Source organism: Psammomys obesus, unplaced genomic scaffold, assembly GCF_907164565.1.
Source record: "Psammomys obesus unplaced genomic scaffold, mPsaObe1.curated_primary_1811, whole genome shotgun sequence".
NCBI classification, from domain to species: domain Eukaryota; kingdom Metazoa; phylum Chordata; class Mammalia; order Rodentia; family Muridae; genus Psammomys; species Psammomys obesus.
Genome location: NW_026596064.1, coordinates 3,626,914 through 3,645,300, shown reverse-complemented (window position 1 = coordinate 3,645,300; position 18,387 = coordinate 3,626,914). Strand labels below are relative to the sequence as shown.

At 46.7% G+C, this 18,387-nt stretch overlaps 1 protein-coding gene across 4 annotated transcripts in view; it reads left to right on the top strand.

The window, feature by feature from the left end:
• The window catches only part of Masp1 (MBL associated serine protease 1), a 67,954-nt gene that overhangs the window by 38,745 nt on the left and 10,822 nt on the right, over positions 1-18,387 (top strand). The window contains exons 9-12 of one of the 4 annotated variants that reach the window (XR_008722172.1): positions 5,922-6,059; positions 7,247-7,321; positions 11,259-13,314; positions 17,212-17,289. Coding sequence is in view for 3 of the 4 variants with exons in the window: in XM_055625178.1 (XP_055481153.1) it covers positions 5,922-6,059; positions 7,247-7,321; positions 11,259-12,142 (1,097 nt within the window). In the remaining variant the exon portion in view is untranslated. Of the gene's footprint in view, positions 1-2,164; positions 2,887-5,921; positions 6,060-7,246; positions 7,322-11,258; positions 13,691-17,211; positions 17,350-18,387 lie in introns of those variants that run through there. The other 3 variants (XM_055625180.1, XM_055625178.1, XM_055625181.1) reach the window with 3 other exon arrangements.

Sequence of the window (18,387 nt, the reverse complement as noted above, 5' to 3'; positions counted from 1 at the left end):
GACTTATGTGAAGTAGAGGGCCCTAGCTCTGGTGACCCAGAGTTCTTGCCTTGTGTACCCCCAAATATCATGTGACCATGGGCAAGATCTTTTACTTGAAAATAGAGACTTTGGGATAGCTTTAATTCTAGAACATGTGCTAATGGTTCTAAAGAGGAATAATCCACATAAATTGTTTACTGAGTTTTGTGTTATATGTATATAATATTATATAAAACATTATGATAGTATATATTTTTAAATTACTACTCTATTACTCCCATAGCCATGTGAACTCAAATGTAAAACTTTAAAGGATCATGATTCTAGCAACTATATATAGCATCAGTGTTAGGCAGAGTCAGGGGTGGAAGGAGGGCTGGGCCTTGGTTTAGAATAGAGAACGAGAAATCAAGATACTATAGTTAGTCTCATCAATTCCCATTTCATGACTTTCTGCTCTGTCTCCTTTCTTTTCTCCTAAATAGTTCCCGCCCAGCATTCAGACAGATCCCTCCCCTCTGTGCCCAAGGAATCCTGGCAGGAGGGCTACCTCCCACCCCCACCCCAGGCAAACCCCAGACAGCACATAAAATCAAAATGTGCTTGCTTTCTTTTTCATTTGGTGAAGGGCTGTGATCAGCCCCCCCACCCCGTGAAGGGGAAAAACTGTCATTTACAGCTTCAGTAATAGATTCAGCACTTACTGGATGCCAGTCCAGAGCCCTGTAGAAAATTCAGGTGCAAAGACCAGGTCTCAGCCTGAGGGGCCTCATATGCTCCTCCAGTAGGTGGCCCAGTGGGCAACATGTCCGGGTTCTGAGCTAGAGCTGTACAGGGCAAAGCGAGGATTATTCTTAGGAAGGTCAGTGGAGGTTTCTGTGTTCAGGACAGAACCGACTCTGTGGTCAGGAAGTTGTGGATTTAAATGCAGATTCTAGCAGTTGGGTGTGCCTAGGTAATTTGCTCTTTTGGCCTTATCCTCACTGGTCGAGACTGTGCTGACAATTAACTAGGTTCCTATCCACACAGTGCCTGAGGAGAGCCAGAATCATATTCAAGTGTAATTAGCACTTACTTGTACTCAGCCGATCCTCCAATGGTGGCAGCAGCTTTGTATCTCTGTTTCATAGTTTTGGAATGAAAAAAAAAGTGCTATTAATACCTTTCCCTGGTAAAAACACATGGGTTACCATAATGGGCACCTTGCCAGACTAAGGCACTACCTAAGCTAGAAAGCCACAGAGCATTTTATCATTTTATATGAGAATTTGACCCAATTCATTTGTATTAAGTTAGATTAGGACTGGTACAGGTCTTGTTAACGCCAAGCCAGCATCTTTGAGCCTCCGTGTCCTCTGCTAGGTCCAAGGCAAGACACACAAGTAAGACTGAATGTGAACAGAGGGGTTGGAGACAGGCAAGAAAGTGTACAAGGCATGCCTCTCCCTGTGCAGAGACACCAGGGAGTTAGTTCACGTGGTTTAGAATAGTAATATGGAATACACAGGCCCTGGATCTGGTCTCCAGCACTAAATAAAGCAGACAAAGCAGTGCTTGTTTGTAACTCCAGCATTCCAGAGATGGAGAGTGGAGACAGGAAGAAAAGAAGGAAGGAAAAAGAAATGGAAAGGAAAGGAAAGGAAAGGAAAGGAAAGGAAAGGAAAGGAAAAGAAAAGAAAAGAAAAGAAAAGAAAAGAAAAGAAAAGAAAAGAAAAGAAAAGAAAAGAAAAGAAAAGAAAAGGAGGAAATGATAAGAATATACAAAAGAACACGAAGTGGGAATTATGGGCTGTTGTCCTGGCCCTGCTTCCACTCTGTGGTGACAAGTCCTGCTATATACTCTGAATGCCATCTGTCAAATAAGCATTCGGGCCAGATGAATGCCAAGCTCCCAGCCAGGGGCAGAATTTTATCTTCCTCAAGAGCCAGGATGTAAGACTATGTAAATCCTCAGAAACGAAACAAATTCAGCAGTCCCAAACTGTCCTTCACACTGGCTGTGCCTAACCTGCATTCTTACTCGGTTCTGGGAGAGTGGTGTCTGTATTTCCTGCATGAACTAGTTCTGCTTTGCTCGCTAATTTTTCTTTCTCTTCCTTTTCTCTTTCTCCCTCTCCCTCTCCCTCTCTCTGCCTTCTTCCTTTTGTCTCCTGATCCTACTTTGACTTCACCATGGTGACAGAAAGCGAGATCGATTTGGAGAACGAATTCGAGTCAGAACAAATGACAGAGTGAATGACAATGACGCGAAAACCCACACAGTGCAGACATCCAAGAATGGATTACTTACAGAGACCCCCCCAACCCCAGAGTTACCCGACCCTGCCGCATCCACCAACACTCCATTGCCCACTTCAGTGTGGATTGGAATGGATGCCGAACAAGGTGGAGCAGCTTCATCAGCAGGAAGGGCTGCCTGCCTGACAAATTCTCTCTCTTAACAATTTACTCAGCACTCAAACTTACTCCAAAAACCAATGAAAAGACAACGGGTGATTTTTTTTTTTTTTAAATCACTAAGTGAACTGTATTCTTCTCAAAGGAAAATATGTCCTTGGGTCAAAGACCACAAATTTAATACACAACCACGTGATCTAGATCAACATGGGCCCTGGCTATTGATCCACTCATACCCTGAGTTTAAATGGGTCAGGATGCCAACTACGTAATGACTTTCAATTTGTTGACTTCTGTTACTGTCTAAACAACCATGGTTTATAAAATGAAGAATAACACAGAGTGTGGATCTCTGAGACTCTGGATGTGCTCTCATTCAGAAAGTATGTTTCCCATCCACATATTTTAGGCTGAAGTCCTACTGTCTTGAGGTTCTTTACTACTGGGGCTTACACATTTTGTTTTTCTTAAAACTCACTATTAAAAACCGTAAAGAAATAAGCATCACATCTGGAGGCGGCAGTCCTCTGCTTGGGGTCATGGCTATAACTTGGCCATAAACAATGGTGAAGAAAGGGCTGGAGAACAGCAGTGTGTGTGCTATGTGATATTTGACAAGCTGATGTCTGCCTGAGCTCACCTATCAGAGGTCCCGCCTCTTAGTCAGTGATCCCCCAGTCTGGTGATTAGGTATCCACTTGGTGAGGGCACAATCCTTCGAGTGTGGGTGGTGAGCATTTTGGAGGCTGAGGTGCTGTCTTAAGGTAGAGATGCCCCTGAGAGAGGAGATGGGATGGACACCAAAGACAAAGGTCATCTGGGCAAATGTTTGTTTGCCAGCCCCCAAAGTATTCATAATCATTATGAGTTATGATCGAGGGACTGACAGCTTAGGAGGAAGATCTGGTACGAGAGCAAACAGTTGTAATAACAACCAGAATAAGGTGTATATCACCTAAGAGACATGAACGAACATTTCAAGGACACAAGAATATGACCTGTCCAGTTAAGAGGGTTACAAGCATTTTGTGAAGAAGCAGTGTTTTGTCTTCGTGAGGTGGTAGAATGGAAACAAAGTGCCCACACAGCAGAGGTGGCCCGAGCGATGCCTGTCAGGAGGAGGTGGCATACTGGGGAGTCTGAGGACATTGCAGTGAAAGAAAATGAGGCCAGGAAGGTCACGGGGCCTAATCCTTGGTCTTGAGTATTGGGGTCAGCTGCTTGGTTTAGAGCTTAAGACAAACACAAATGGCATGGTATGGAAAAAGCAAATGGCAGCAGGAAACGGCTGGAGAAGCAAGACATGGGAAAATACAGCTCATACCAGGGTGGTGAGCAGGGCAGGCTGAGGAAAGGGAGAAGAGAAGAGCACTCAGACTGCCGGTGTAGGAGTGGCCAAAGGCAAACAGAACAGGTCAAACCCCTGCTCAGTTGACTAGGGATAGCTTCTGACGCATGCTGGTTGTATCATGCGAGAGGCTTTAATGTTCTTGGGAAAGCTGTCCTCTCTCAAAGGGACATGACTTTCTCCCTGTCCTTCTGCACATGGGAAGAAGGTCGCTCCTTCCACGGGGACTACAATCAAGCTGATGTGACCCTCTGTCTTCTGTTTGTCACCCCCTCTCTCTGGCAAGCGTGTCAGTGAACAGAGTTAACATATCTGGGGCACTGTGAAAGTATGCCCTCTATTTAGAAAGTGTCTCCTGATAACATCAACCACTGAAGCACCAGGCCAAATGCTTAGTTTCTCCACTAGGGACAAGAGAGTTGGGTCATGAGGATTATTGAAGCCAATGGAACTTCCAGAAGGCTGGGGGATGGGCGGGGGAATGGTAGTACCAGTATCCAGGTACCCATCTAAGGGATTTCCTGAAGAGAGAATGAACATCTGCTTCCAGTATCATCAGGAGAATAAATTTAAATCTACTGACAGTTTTAAATAGAAATTACTATCTTTTATTATCCTGGTTTTAACCTTCGTGTAAGGGTTAGGGGTTAGGTTAGGGTTAGGGGTCAGGATTAGGTTAGTTTACTTTGAAAACTACAAGAGCATCTATATTCTATCTTATCAATGCAAATGAATTTATTTGTTCAAGGGGCTTGAAGGCCAGGACCCCTTTGGAAAAGAAGTCCTCACAAGAACTTCCTTCATCGTCCTTCTAATCTGGAAGGTTCTGAAATCAGACATATTATAAGTTAGGTAACACCAGTCAATCTAAAATGTGAGTTTGAAACCCTAGGCTAAAAACCACAATGTCTGACTGGCACTCAGAGGTTAACTGCCCCTCTACATTTCTCAAGGAGAGTGGGTAAAATTGAGGGAGAGGTAGAATTTCGCAAATTCTACCAGAACTCTGGAAGTATTGACAACTACTGTCCACATTAGCCAGCGAATGTTTACTCTTTAACTGGAAAACAGAAACCTAGGAACAGCTAGTTCCATTTACTGAAAGAACACTGAAATCAAGGTCAGGTCTGTTTCTCACTCTAACAATAATTCACTAGGTAACTTTAGACCAATCGAGTACTCTCTCTGGGCTTATCTGTAACATAAAGAGGAAATTCTACATGCTCTGCTTCACCTTTTTTTCCCCAATGGAAGAATTTCAATGTTTCTCCAACTCTGGCAATAGACTGTTATACGTAAGATTAGGGTTTCCATAAAAAGCAAGTGCCATTCCCTAAAAGAGGTCCCTGAAAAAGAAACCAATAGATTGGGTCATCAGCCTCTGATGCAGCAGTCATTAAAAGATGCCTGACTGGACTAACTCAGGCTGGACTCCATCCATGCTAGCAGCTCACCTAGGACGTGGCTAGACAAGTAAGCTTCCTAAAGTCCATCTTAAGGAAAAGGCGTTTTTGGTCATGTCCTATAGTGAGATTATAGCCAGCCCCAGTATCCAGCCAGTATCAAAGGAGAAAACGAGCAGGTGAAGACTGGCAACTCTCCCTGGATCCTGTGGACAAATGAACTGCCTGTAGGAAGGCAGCAGGGTGGGGCCGTATACTCGGTAGGAACTGGGGTTTCTTTGTTTGTTTGGCTTTGTTATTTTAGTACTAAGCTCCAATGTGAGCCCATTAAATGTTCTTATTCAGCCTGTGGTTGAGTCTGGAAAAAGTGGAAGATTTTTTTTTTTTTTTTTCTTCCTTGGTTCAGGTCAGCCAGAATTTTCTCATTGAGCTATGGGCTTCATGCCTGGGCAACAGAAGCAGGGAAGATTGCAAAACAAACTGGAAGCCAAAGAAAGAGGCTGTGGTAGGAGGGAAACTTTGGTCTCCATAAATCTCTGCAGGCCTGCCCCTGCCCTGAAATTCACACCAGGGCAGGTAAGTAGTACCACAGGGGAGAGACGCCAACAGCGAAGGTGCCAGATTTATAGGTGGCATACTGCGTAACTGCAGAGGTGCCAGTCAGAATAGACTGTTCATATCTGGGGTTGCGTGTAGTGTCTAAACTGTTCACCTAGGGGAGACAGATGTTCTGGGAACCCTGATAGGAAGAACAAAAGTCAGCTGAGGGGGTCTCACTTCTTCTCTCTCAGTTGTAGACTGTGGAGTCCCAGCAGGGCTGAAGCATGGGCTGGTGACCTTCTCCACAAGAAACAACCTCACCACATACAAATCTGAGATAACGTACTCCTGCCAGCAGCCCTACTACAAGATGCTCCACAATACCACAGGTAAGCTCCCCACCTGTGGGTACCTCATGCCTTCTAGGCCTCGGAGCTGGGGGAGGAAACAGCTCTAGGAGGATGGCTGCCTGTATCTGTGCAAAGCCTTATGATACAAAGAATTCTCCCTCATCATTTGACCCCTGCGCCCCATATGCTCAAGCTGATAGGTCCATTAGACACACTATATGGTCCTGAGACCCAAACCAAGGTGTTGTTCTTTTTAGAGAAGAATTGAGACTTTCAAGAAAGTCTCATATTCCTCCTGTGTCTAAGGTAGAGCTAGGATTTCTAGAATATGGCCACTGTGGCTGGCTGACCCCACCATTTTGTGTCGGCCAAACCAAAGCCACTCAGTGGAGCTGTAGCATCTCTGCAGGGCTCCTGTCTGAGGCATATTCTTATGTCTCACTCAGAAGTCAGGTGGACTGAGAGAATGGGGAACAGATGACCCGTCTCAGCAGGAGATCCAGCACATCCCAGACCAAGACCCAATCAGCCCCAGCTGTTGCTACCCCCCCTCCAGGCCTCTTCACAATTTCTGGCCAAGATTTCTGGCTTCCCCTGGGGTCAGGTGGTAGCACATAAGCCTGAGGGTAAAGGACTTGCAGGAGCCAGTCCTTTAAAGGTCCTTTGCAGCCAGCCAGTGAAGGTTTGGGAGGAAACCAAAAAAAAAATAGAGACAAGCCCCACTTTTCCTGCGAGCGAAGCTGTGTGGACTCAACCCATCAATAGTCTCAAAAACACTCATGGTCTCCAGCAGAAAAATAGCCCTCATGGAGACAAGAAAGCCTCCCCTCTTCTGAGTGCATCTGAGCACTGAGAAGAGCCCCTTGGTCTCTCTGTGCTCCAAATCTCACCTTTAAATAATCGAACATGCCGTAGCTCACAGAGCTTCATGGACAAATGTTCCATGTTCTATGACCCATGAGGAGGAGACACCTGCCATGGCCCGGGAGGGTAGGAAAGGGAACAGACTACTCTCAGGCAGGCAAAGTCAGCCTCCACACCTGTGGCATTTATTTCTGAGGAGAGTAATTCAGAGCTGAAGAGAAAGATTCTTCAGTTTGCAGAAATGACTGGGCTCGAAGAACATGATAGTAGAGAGACCCTGCAAAAGCAACTGAGAAACCAGGCCTATTTCTTGAGTGTTCCACGTAATCATTTTCTTTCTCCTCTCCCACTCTTTCACAAAGGTGTGTATACATGTTCTGCACATGGGGCCTGGACAAATGAAGTGCTCAAGAGAAGCCTGCCCACCTGCCTCCCAGGTACCTCACCCACCAAGTCCTATGTCTCACAGTCTCCCACCCAAGGTCTGTTAATGTAAGGTTGAGAAGGAAATGCTCTGCTTTTGAAGCGATGTCACCAGAAAGTTAAAGGTCAGAGAAGTGTTGCCTGGCCCCTTCTCTAACTAACCAGTGTCTTTACTCGGCCTACTTTAAGATCCCAGAAGCCCTCCTCCCTCCTTGTGTTCAACTCCAGTCCTTTCCCTCTCAGTTTTCCACCTGAAACAGTTTGGGTGTGAACCGGTGTTGTGCCAGAGAAATCGAGAAAATGGACAGTCTTGGGCACACACTAGGCCCCAAAGAAGAAGCCAGCGTAAGACTGATGACTATAATGTGCTGTTGAAGCCAAAGAGTTATGCGCATACATGGTTCTGACTCTGCCTCCTCCGCGTTTCATCTTCTTGCCCCACTTTAAAGCGAAAAGAGGATTTTTGTGGTAACAAGAGGCACTAGAATGTGTACAGATGTTGGGAAGTCTGCTTTAGCCTTAAGTAGAAATGATCAGCTTTGCCTTCACATGCACAATTAAAAAATTATACTCCCAGGTCATACACTGCAGGTTTAAACACAACCCACAGGAATTCACTTCCATATATCCAGTGCCATACCTTCTACATCTGTAATGTCTAAAACTTAAGAACAACAGCAGTTAAATGTTGTAGCACTTAAGACAGCACTGGGGAACACTGAAATGTTACTGTCCTTCCTGACTTCGTATGCGCCTTTCTATAAACAGCAGCTTTGCCTCCTGGGGCCTTTGTAATTTACTGAATGAAAATGTCAGGCAAGCTGAGATAATGTACTGTACGAGTGGCACACGCTAATATTCACTTAGTAGGCTTCGAAACATTACATTACACATTAGAACGCTAGGCTGAGGAGCTTTCTGAGATTCGCCCTCAGGACGTGAAGAACACAGCAGCGTTTGAGTCAATCCCATCACAGGTGCACTGGGCCTCCTGGAAAGGGAGAGTAGAGGTACACGCTTGTGCAGGAATGGAGGGGTGAGCACCAGAAAGGAGCTGGCGAGATGGGAGGAGGAAGAGGTCACGCCACTCACACTTAACAATTTCACTCACCTCAATTTAGGCTTAGCCACAAGCACATTCAAGGACTCAAAGTGGTGAGGACTTAAAAAAAAAGAGCAGAATAGTGCATCTGTGGCAAGCTAGATATTGAGATGTCCATATTCCTAAAAGGTTACATGGCCAAGAAAACTAAGATCAGTTCCCATCCCAGAAGGCCACAACGCGATGTGCTGGGATGGGAGTTAAGAAAGCATGATGCTGCTTCTTCGGGGCCTTTGGTATGCAATTATGTTATCTGTTCACTCAGAAGTGAATGAGCAAGACCAAGAAAATGGCTCACGTTTTGTGGCTGTTAATGGACACCAGATGTGCTCTGTAAAGAGCAGCTTGGATAGACTGAGTCATGAAATTCTTTTAACACGCAAAACTTGGGCAGAACCATAATGTATCATTGGACCACCCTAGAACTTTTCAAATTCTTTCCTTCTGAAAGGCCAAGTAGCAAGCCAGGATGGACAAGCCCATTTCATCCAGCACTACAATGTCTACCCTTCTGGGGCAGGGGGTTCCAAGCAGACAGGTTTCATGCTTTTATTTTACTGACATGAAAATTAAGGATCGGGATGGTGTAGAGAGTTTCTTCAAGGCTACCTTTAGTGTTGGGGCTGAACTCAGAGCATTGCTGTCTACATGCTTTCCTTGACAGGTCCATCCAAAGGTATGTAGAATCCTACATACCTTTTTATTTCAAGGGGCCTACTTCCTTCGGTACCCAACATTTTTTTTTATTCTTAATCCGGCTTCAGCACAGCCAAAGCTTAGAACATTCTAAGAACATTTCTGTCCCAGGAAATACTGGTAGGAGAGTAGCAGCGAGCAACATGAAAGATTCCAAGCATGGAATCTGAGGTCATCCTCACCACCTGCTGCATTTCACTGAGCTCAGTGGTGCCCACCTGGAGTCCCACCTGCTTAGGAAGCTGAAGCAAAGGCAAAAGAGGAGAAGGGGGAGGAGAAGGGTCCTGTTTCCATGAATTCCCCCAAAGACCTGTTGAATCATTTGACCCCCTTGAAAACTCAACGGCACATCAGAAGTCAAACATTGTAATAGGCAAATGGCACTAGTTCCGAGAAGCAAGCTGCATTTCTTTTTCTTATCTCTGAGTGAGCAAATTACCGTCTCTGAAACTTTGTTTCTCCATCCATAAATTAGCTGTTCCCTAATGTTCTCTGGGCTCTTCGTCTGTGACCTCAGGATGTTCTGACACCTCGGCTGGGAAGAGGTACCAGTCTTTGCTGGCCATGAGCTTTGTTGTGACTGAGTCATCTGTTTGTCTCTCACCTGATTATGGCCTTTGTCTGCTAGATGAGTTTTATGTAGAGCTTGTCACAGACCTGCCTTCAAATGTCACCTTGCTGTCTGCTGTTTGTAATGAGAAACTGGCCCTCAACTTCAAAAGAGTTAGAAGGTCCATTTACATCTGGCTTGGAGTAAATGACAGGACGGCCCGGCCCGGGATTGTGGAAGAAGCATTTGGCACTGGGAAGAAGAGCATCCGAAAAACATTAGCCTGTTGAAAGTTTACCCTCCCAAAGTCACAAGAAAACCCAAATGCCTCTTGGTCTCTAAAGAACTGTTAGAAGTGCTTGGGGCCAAAGAGAATAGCGTGACCATTCAGCAGGAGGTACACACCCACACCAACCACAAACACCCTTCCCCAAGAAGGCCCACAGGAGGCTGTTCATAGCCAGTGTGGGTTGTTACTGAAGACCTTCTGCTCTACAGCCAGAGGGGTTCAGCTGTGGGGGCCTGGTGACGTGTGTACTCAGGGTGCGATTCAGAGGAACGAAGTTTTCTCTCTGACAGGTACTAAAGGACCCCTGGGTGCAATGATGGGTGACCTTGAGCAGGGCTCACACATCATTGCTTGTGGATTGTGCCACCTTTTCCTTACCCTGAATACACAGAGCCTTAAATGTGCCAGCACCAGTGAGTCCCTTCAGGCCTCTGACCATGGTCTTACTATGTGATAAAGCAGAAAAGAGGATACAGCTCAAACATCCATCTTACGGTCCAAGTTAGGTTCTGCTACCTGACTTGATAGTCATCTCAGCTCGAGATAGCCTCAGCTTCTAGACAATGACAATGATATGTAAGCTGTGGACACAGCAGAGAAAGAAATAATCCAAGAAATTTAAAAACCGGAGGTCATCTTTGAGAAGCTGAAATCCAGGAACAGGAGTACTGACTCAGTTCATTTGGAAAGTAGAAAAGTTAAGAGAAGAACCCAAGTGTCCCAGTCCGTCAGGAAATCTAGGAAATTCTCACTGAACTTAGTAATTGTACCACATGCTGCATAAGTCATAGGATAAGCACTATTAACATACCCATTCTACAGATGAGGAAACTGAGCTGCTGAAAGTCACACAACTTGCTTAAAGGTCCCATGGCTTACAAAGGGGAGTTATTGGGTTGTCAGCTTAACATCTGACTAGAAAACACCAGGAGGCTCTCTGAGTATCGGTAGTGCAGACGGCCTCTGAAAGATAAGATATTTTCCTAGAGAAGAAAGGGTGGAAGTGGCCTCTACTAATGATGGAGTGGCTAAATACGGTCCGATTCAAAAGCGATTTAGCCAGAAGTTGCTCAGGTTTGACAAGGCCAAGACATAAAACGATCTGGTTATGGCACTCCAAACTCGACACAGGCCAACTCAGACAGATTTCGATGCAACCGAATCACAGATGAACTCTCCCAGGCCAGCAGCACTCAGCAAGTGAGGGTTCCATGGTGGCATAATCTGCAGTGGGGGAGATGTGACTTTCTCTTGGTCCTTTCCGCATGGTTGACTCTGTCCCCGTCTCTTGTTTCTGCTTCCTCCTCCTTACAGTGTGTGGGCGGCCCTCCCGCTCCCTGCCAAACCTGGTGAAGAGAATCATTGGAGGCCGGAACGCTGAGCTTGGCCTCTTCCCATGGCAGGCCCTCATAGTGGTAGAAGACACATCGAGGGTTCCGAACGACAAGTGGTTTGGGAGTGGGGCCCTGCTCTCTGAATCCTGGGTACTCACGGCAGCCCACGTGCTGCGCTCCCAGCGCAGAGACAACACGGTCATCCCTGTCTCGAAGGAACATGTGACTGTCTATTTGGGCCTACACGATGTGCGGAACAAATCAGGAGCCGTCAACAGCTCTGCAGCCCGTGTGGTGCTCCATCCAGACTTCAACATCCAGAACTACAACCATGACATAGCCCTGGTACAGTTGCGGGAGCCTGTGCCCTTGGGAGCCCATGTCATGCCCATCTGTCTGCCGAGACCTGAGCCTGAAGGTCCGGCCCCTCACATGTTGGGACTGGTGGCTGGCTGGGGCATCTCCAATCCTAACGTGACAGTGGATGAGATCATCATCAGCGGCACACGGACCTTATCGGATGTCCTACAGTATGTCAAATTGCCTGTGGTGTCACACGCTGAATGCAAAGCCAGCTATGAGTCTCGGTCTGGCAACTACAGTGTCACAGAAAACATGTTCTGTGCCGGCTACTATGAAGGTGGCAAGGATACGTGCCTTGGGGACAGTGGCGGGGCCTTTGTCATCTTTGATGAGTTGAGCCAGCGCTGGGTTGCCCAAGGCCTGGTATCCTGGGGAGGACCTGAAGAATGCGGCAGCAAGCAAGTATATGGAGTCTACACAAAGGTCTCCAACTATGTAGACTGGGTATGGGAGGAGATGAACTCCCCGAGGGGTGTCGGGGAGCGCCAGGTGGAACGGTGAATGCATTCACTTCTTCGGGGCCTGCCTACCCTGCCCCAGCTCAAGTGAGATTACACTACACACTGCCAGCAGCATACTCCATGTTACTTACCAGACCAAAAAATGCTACCGTACACCAGCCTACCTGGGTGGGCACTCATCCTCCTGAGACAGCCCCGACCCCCAAGACGGGGGTTAGTAAGGTGATGGAGGAGCATCTCTAGGCAAGAGAACCCAGTCCAAAGCTTCAATCAATCCTCTTCCTCTTTCTCAGCTTCACCACTCCAGCAATGCAGGGAAAGCTGTTCCAGAAAGCGTTGATCCTCTATGTCAATCACTCCTAATCACTTTTCAAGCCCACGAAGCCCAGTGTTGACGTAAGAAAGCTTGGCGCTGATCATTATGGAAGGATTCCTTCAGCTAAAGTCTGCATCTCTGTATTTGCCCAGTTCTAGGTGCGTGCTAAGCCTAATTCTTTCATCTAAGAAAGAACTGTTTGATTTGGGGGATCAAGAGCACAGCCTGAGTACTTAGGAGCACGTACTTTTGTTCCTGGGACTTCTCCTAAAAGCGCCCTGCAGTGCAAGGCTTGTGCCTTGTGCTCTCAGAGTTGCAGATGACTAAGAGGGTACACTGAAGGTTGTAATGACGGAGGAAGGAGAAGGGCAGAAGCTCTCCCAAGCCCCTTAAACACCCGCCACTCAGAACAACACATCAGGCCCATGCTTCCACTCAAACACCAGTAGGCACCAGGAGGTGTCGGCGCCTGCCACTCCACACAGGGTAACCTTCCAGCCCTGACTGTACCATCTACAGAGGCCCGCCACCTGTCACAGGTATGGAGACTTGGTGACTCCTTGGAGAAAGAGATGACTGTGCCCTGCTGTGTCCCATTGCTTCTCAGCAGGAAAACAGAAGAAAATATGGACTCGAGACATGACAAGTCACTCCAATATACCAGACTACACTCAGCCCTGGAGCCTAAGCTCAACAGAGAACCTACCAAGTGTCATTCTCCAAGCCATCTGCTCCCTGGTGTTCCAGTGGCCAAGGTCAAGAGACAGAGGCTCACTCATTGGAAAGAGACAGAGAGAGCCCTGACTCCTGGGTTATGTCCCTAGCTCTGCCTTCAGCTGCCCGTATGACCTTCGACATCATTTTCTCCTCTGACCCTCCGTCTCCTCATCTGGAAGGTAAAATCAGAAGACCCCTTAGGGTCTGGTCAGCACTCTCAATGGGGTGGAGGGCACCTCCCTCATTGCTAGCGGCATCTCTGGCATTTCCAGCTCTCTCAAGCTGAGTATTCTCACTTCCCCAAGCTCACTGTCCCAGGAATTTCCATCAGACCAAGACAGCTGGAAAGGCCCGGAGAGGGATGTGGAGAACACTGGGAAAGGTCATCCAAACACACTCCCATATCTATGAATGGTACATGTAAAGGATACTATATTTTGTATATTTAATATCACAGGCTTTGCTACTCTATGAGAGGCCTCTGTACACTGTTTCTCTTGTCAGGGGTCTAAGGTGGCAATAAATCTGTGGATAGCCAAGAACCTTGGTTTGAGAGTTTGTTGTGATGTGTGTTCATTCATTTTGATCTTTTAAAAAGAAACGTGCCTTCATTAAGTTCCCACCCTCATTGTAGGCACAGCTGCTGGCATATGGCCATCGTCTGAGACAAGGTAGTGGGGGAAAGGAAGACCTTATTAATTAGTGAGATATTTCTTTCTCAGAGGTAAGGCTGTAATTCCTCTCATTTAAGCGCCTACAACTTACATCCGTGGCTTCAAAGAGCTCGCAGTGGCAGATAGAACAGGGCTGTGTGCATACAGATGTTCACGGAAGTAAAGCGAGCCAACTGTCACCAAAGGGATGAGGCTGAAATATTGTGGGGATGTAATTAAAAGAAGGTGCAACTCTGTATAGCTACAGGGACTCAGAATAGTGTCGTAGAAGCTACAAAGACTCAAGGGGGAATGACAGAAGGGGCACAGTGGAAAAGCAGGACAACAGACCTTCGCTGAAGACAGAGTGGTAGGCGCTGACAGACAGTCTTAAAAGCCTTGTTCTGCACTGTCTTCTAACCTCTGAGACTCTGAGCACATTATGCAGTAGATATGTGTTGTGGGACTTGTCAGTCATTGCAAATTGCTGAATCTCACCCCCTGGAAATTCTGAATTCAACAGGTCTGAATACAGCTAACGTGGTGGGGAAGGAATGGACTACTTGAAAGTATCTTGGTGAGACATGGAGAGCCCAACCATGCATGATAATGCACACAGGGCAGTTTAGGCTCATTTAAGTGATGCGTTAGCAAAGCTTGGGTCATAGGCATCCCCTAAGATGGTACATAAATGGGGATACAGGGCCAGCATCATCTACTGAGAGCCGTGATTCTTCATGGGGCATACATATGGTTTGCCTTCATCTGGGGTTTGTATCATATTTTTGGATGTGTGTCATGCTTTATATGCTGTTGAGAACTAAAACAATTATGAATTAGCCTTTGAAAGCTTTACACTCTGCTGTTTCAAAGACTGCCTTGTCTTGAATTTGACTATATTTCTGATTTATATTTTCCACTAGCTATGTTGACTTTGCATTGTGGCGGGCGGATTATCTGGAAAGCATGCTGTGATGTTGGACAGGGAGATGTATTATCCTCCTTCTAGTAATTTTCCATCACCCTAATGACTGATAACATATAGAGGTGGGAGAAAAGGGAGGTGACAAGTGTGTGGTCGGTTCAGACATCGAAAGAGCCCTGACCTAGCCAGGGAAAGGAGGAAGGCTTGTGGAAGATGAGGACAAGGGCTGAACTTTGCTAGGATTGAAGGGCTCTCAAGCAACCCAGCTGGAAATGAACACCACCAGGAAGGAATCACAAATGTCAGAAGAGAGGGGGCTTGCAAGACATGAGCTGATACTTACCGGCAGTAGGTAGAATAAGGCCTGGAGATAAAAGGTACTGCCTGGTGGAAAATTGAAAACAAAACAAATAAACAAAACAAAAAACAGGAAACCAAGGACATAGAAGAGATTGCCAAGGCAGAGGATTAAAGGCAGGGTATGGAGGGTGAGAGGAAGCGGTGCTTCAGTAGGACAAAAACTAGAGAGTGGTAAAGTAGTTACCCACACAGTGTGACCCGAGGGTCTTAGCAAAGGCCTCTGGGATGGACATTCATCAAGGTAGGATACAAGCTGCCATTGTCCTTCTTAGGGACTGTGAGGATGCAAGCTCCCTGTTTAACATCCCATCTGATCCTCAGTCCTCCCTCTCCCTTCTAGGCAACCCACCTCCTTCCCTCCAGCCTTTCCTGTGCCTGAGAAAGGCTTTCAGCTCTCCCCTGAGAGTCAGGAAGCTGCAGTAGCATCATCCCCTTTCTGTGGCATCCCGGAAAAGGCACGCTCAGTTCCCAGGCTTTGGTTTCTTCAGGCACACAAACCTTTTATTCTTACCACAGTGCCTAACTTCAAAAAAAGTCTGTCTTCCCCTCCCTCGGATTCTGCTTTGTTCTTTGAAGCCGAAGTCTATCTACCCATCACTTAAAAGTCTGGTCAGCCTCGATGGTTGAGGGGCCACGGGGCAAGGAGAGGTTGTAAGAATAGAGAGAATACCATTAGACACAATTTCAAAACCACTGTTCTCCCATACATGTAAATTTCACTGTTGAAGTTCCATTTAGGGCCCAAAGCTAACTGAATATTCCAATGCCTGCCTTATTTTCAAGCATGATCAGTAAATAGCACTTTCATCTAAATCCAGTTACAAAGAGAGGGAAGAATATGAAGGATTCCTGTTATGTCGAAACTATGGAATGAAAGAGGTGATTTGCTTGTATCTTTGTTATTTGTTTGTTTTGGTAAAAAACCTTGGTCATGTTTTGAAACAAGAAGAGATGAAACATTCAGAAGGGCAGCAATCCCCAGGGCACTGAGTGTCTGCTGGGAATAAAGCAGGATGTTGGCTGGGACCACTGCCTAAACTATGTGCAGCAACACTGCGAGATGATGAAGATGTAATTGAGGGTGCAGCATGCTTGTCTGTGATTCATCCCAGTCTTTGCCTTGATCCAGTGGTGGCTGCCTAGATCCAGAGAGTTCTCAGGGTCCTGGAAGCCACACTGGTGAGAGTTAATGATGCTAGCTAGTGTGGAACAAGCCCAGAGTTGGGGTCAGGTGTCCCAGAATTATTGCCATTTCCCCCATAGAATGATTTTCAGCAAGCCAGGTACTTTCTCTAGACTTTGACTTCTTGGGGTGTATGATAAGAGGAACACACTGGACTGTTGCTAAGAGCATTTGTCTGTGAATCTACATCAAGGAAGGCAGAGAATGAGGAGACAGAGCAGAAAGGCCTTTGTTGCGGAATGTGCAATTCCACAGGCCTGGAGGAAGGCTTTGTCTGGGGACAAGAGCCCTCTGCTAATGGAACATGAAGTTTCTTTACTAGGAATCTAACATGTTTGAGTTACAGAAAACCAACATCAAAAGGGAGGGTGATTGACAGGTTCATACAACTGAGAAGACCACTGCCAAATGCTGTAGATTTGGTCCCTTGTCAGAGCTCAGCACTGGGATGTGATGGATGCCTCAGCCCTTACCCTTCCATTCCGCTTTCCTTGATGCTGCAGCACTGTTACCAGCACGTTCTCCACAAGGCTAAAGCTGGCAGGTCTGGTCGTGCAAACAGCAGCTCAGCAATGCCAGCAGAAACTTCACTCTTATTCCAATGTTTAGTAAAATCTTCAACCCAGATATTAATTGCAGGTCCAACAACGCATCTCATCTCAAAGATACTGCTATGGCCCAGGATCTAGACCTTCCATAAGTCACATTCCTACTCCTGAAACCAGAGTTGAGATCAGTCAGGCTACATAGACCATGAATGGGGAAAGTATGCACGCGTGCACGCGCACACACACACACACACACCAAAAACTCAACCATAACACTATTAAACGTGAGCCAATGGATTATGGGAAATTTAGCAGTTAGAAGTGTTTCTAACAGAATGAGAAGCTGTTAGCCCTCGTGGGTGAGGTAGACTGTAGAGTCTGACCTGTCCCTCCCTCCCTTGGTACAGTGTGTGGCCTCCCCAAGTTCTCCCGGAAGCAGATCTCCAGGATCTTCCACGGACGCCCAGCCCAGAAGGGTACCACTCCATGGACTGCCATGCTGTCACAGCTGAACGGGCAGCCCTTCTGTGGGGGTAGCCTTTTAGGTAAGGAGAAAATGAAGGGGTGAAGGACCCAGGGCTGGGGACAGGGTAGAAGGTAAGGACCAACCTTCCCTTAAAAACTGGCTGTTTCTTCATGGAGAATCACTGCCTGATAAAGACAGTATGGAAGAGGCAGGCCTCAGCTCACATCCGGACAAGCATACTCCGGTTCTAATTCCTTGAGCTGTGGAGCACCTCCTGAATTCTGGTCAGTCTCCTGTCAGACTGCTGAACATGGGTTCAAACTCAAGGCTCATACATGTGACACGGGGCTAGGATGAGCCAGAGCTGCCAGGTCAGGAAGAACACCCCTCTCCTAACCACCACTATCAGCATCTCACCCCACCACCACACACCACCCCTAGAAATCAGTGAGAGTGGATTTTAAAGAACCTTGGGTGCGTACTTGGGACGATAGGGCAGCATCCGTGAGACCTAGAAGATAGGAGGAAGAAAACTGAAGACAGAATAAGACAAAAATAAAAGTGATGAACGATAAGAAGAAGAGAGACTTCCAAGGGAGAGGAAACATCAGGAGAGAAGAAAGGGAGAGAGGAGCCCTGTAGACAGAATATAGAGACAGATGGAGGTGAAGAGCCACGGGCTTGGGAAGGCAAGGAGATGGTTTGTCATGTTCTCAACTTCATTAGAAAGAATGAAAAGCAGACGTCACCCATTACTTTAAGGCCTTGAAGTGCCTTTTTAAGCATTGAGTTCTTACATCAGTAATATTCATCCTGTGTGAGCTGGTTGCATGTTTATGTTTGAAAGCTGAAATTCACTTTTACCATCAGTCCAGTGAAAAGCCCCTCACTCTTGGCCTTCCCCGCAGCTCTGCGGGTCTGTAATCTCGGCTGCTGCTATTCTTTCTGATGGAGATGAGGTGGATAGGAGAGATCAGATAGACCAAAAAGAGAAGTTCCAAGGGACTTAGGAAGAGGCAAGACACTGTCTCAGTGTCCACACTGAGGTTCAACAGGGGGTGGGTGGGTGTCAGAGTTCAAAGGTGAAGTTCATCTGTGAGGAAGTCAGACCATACAC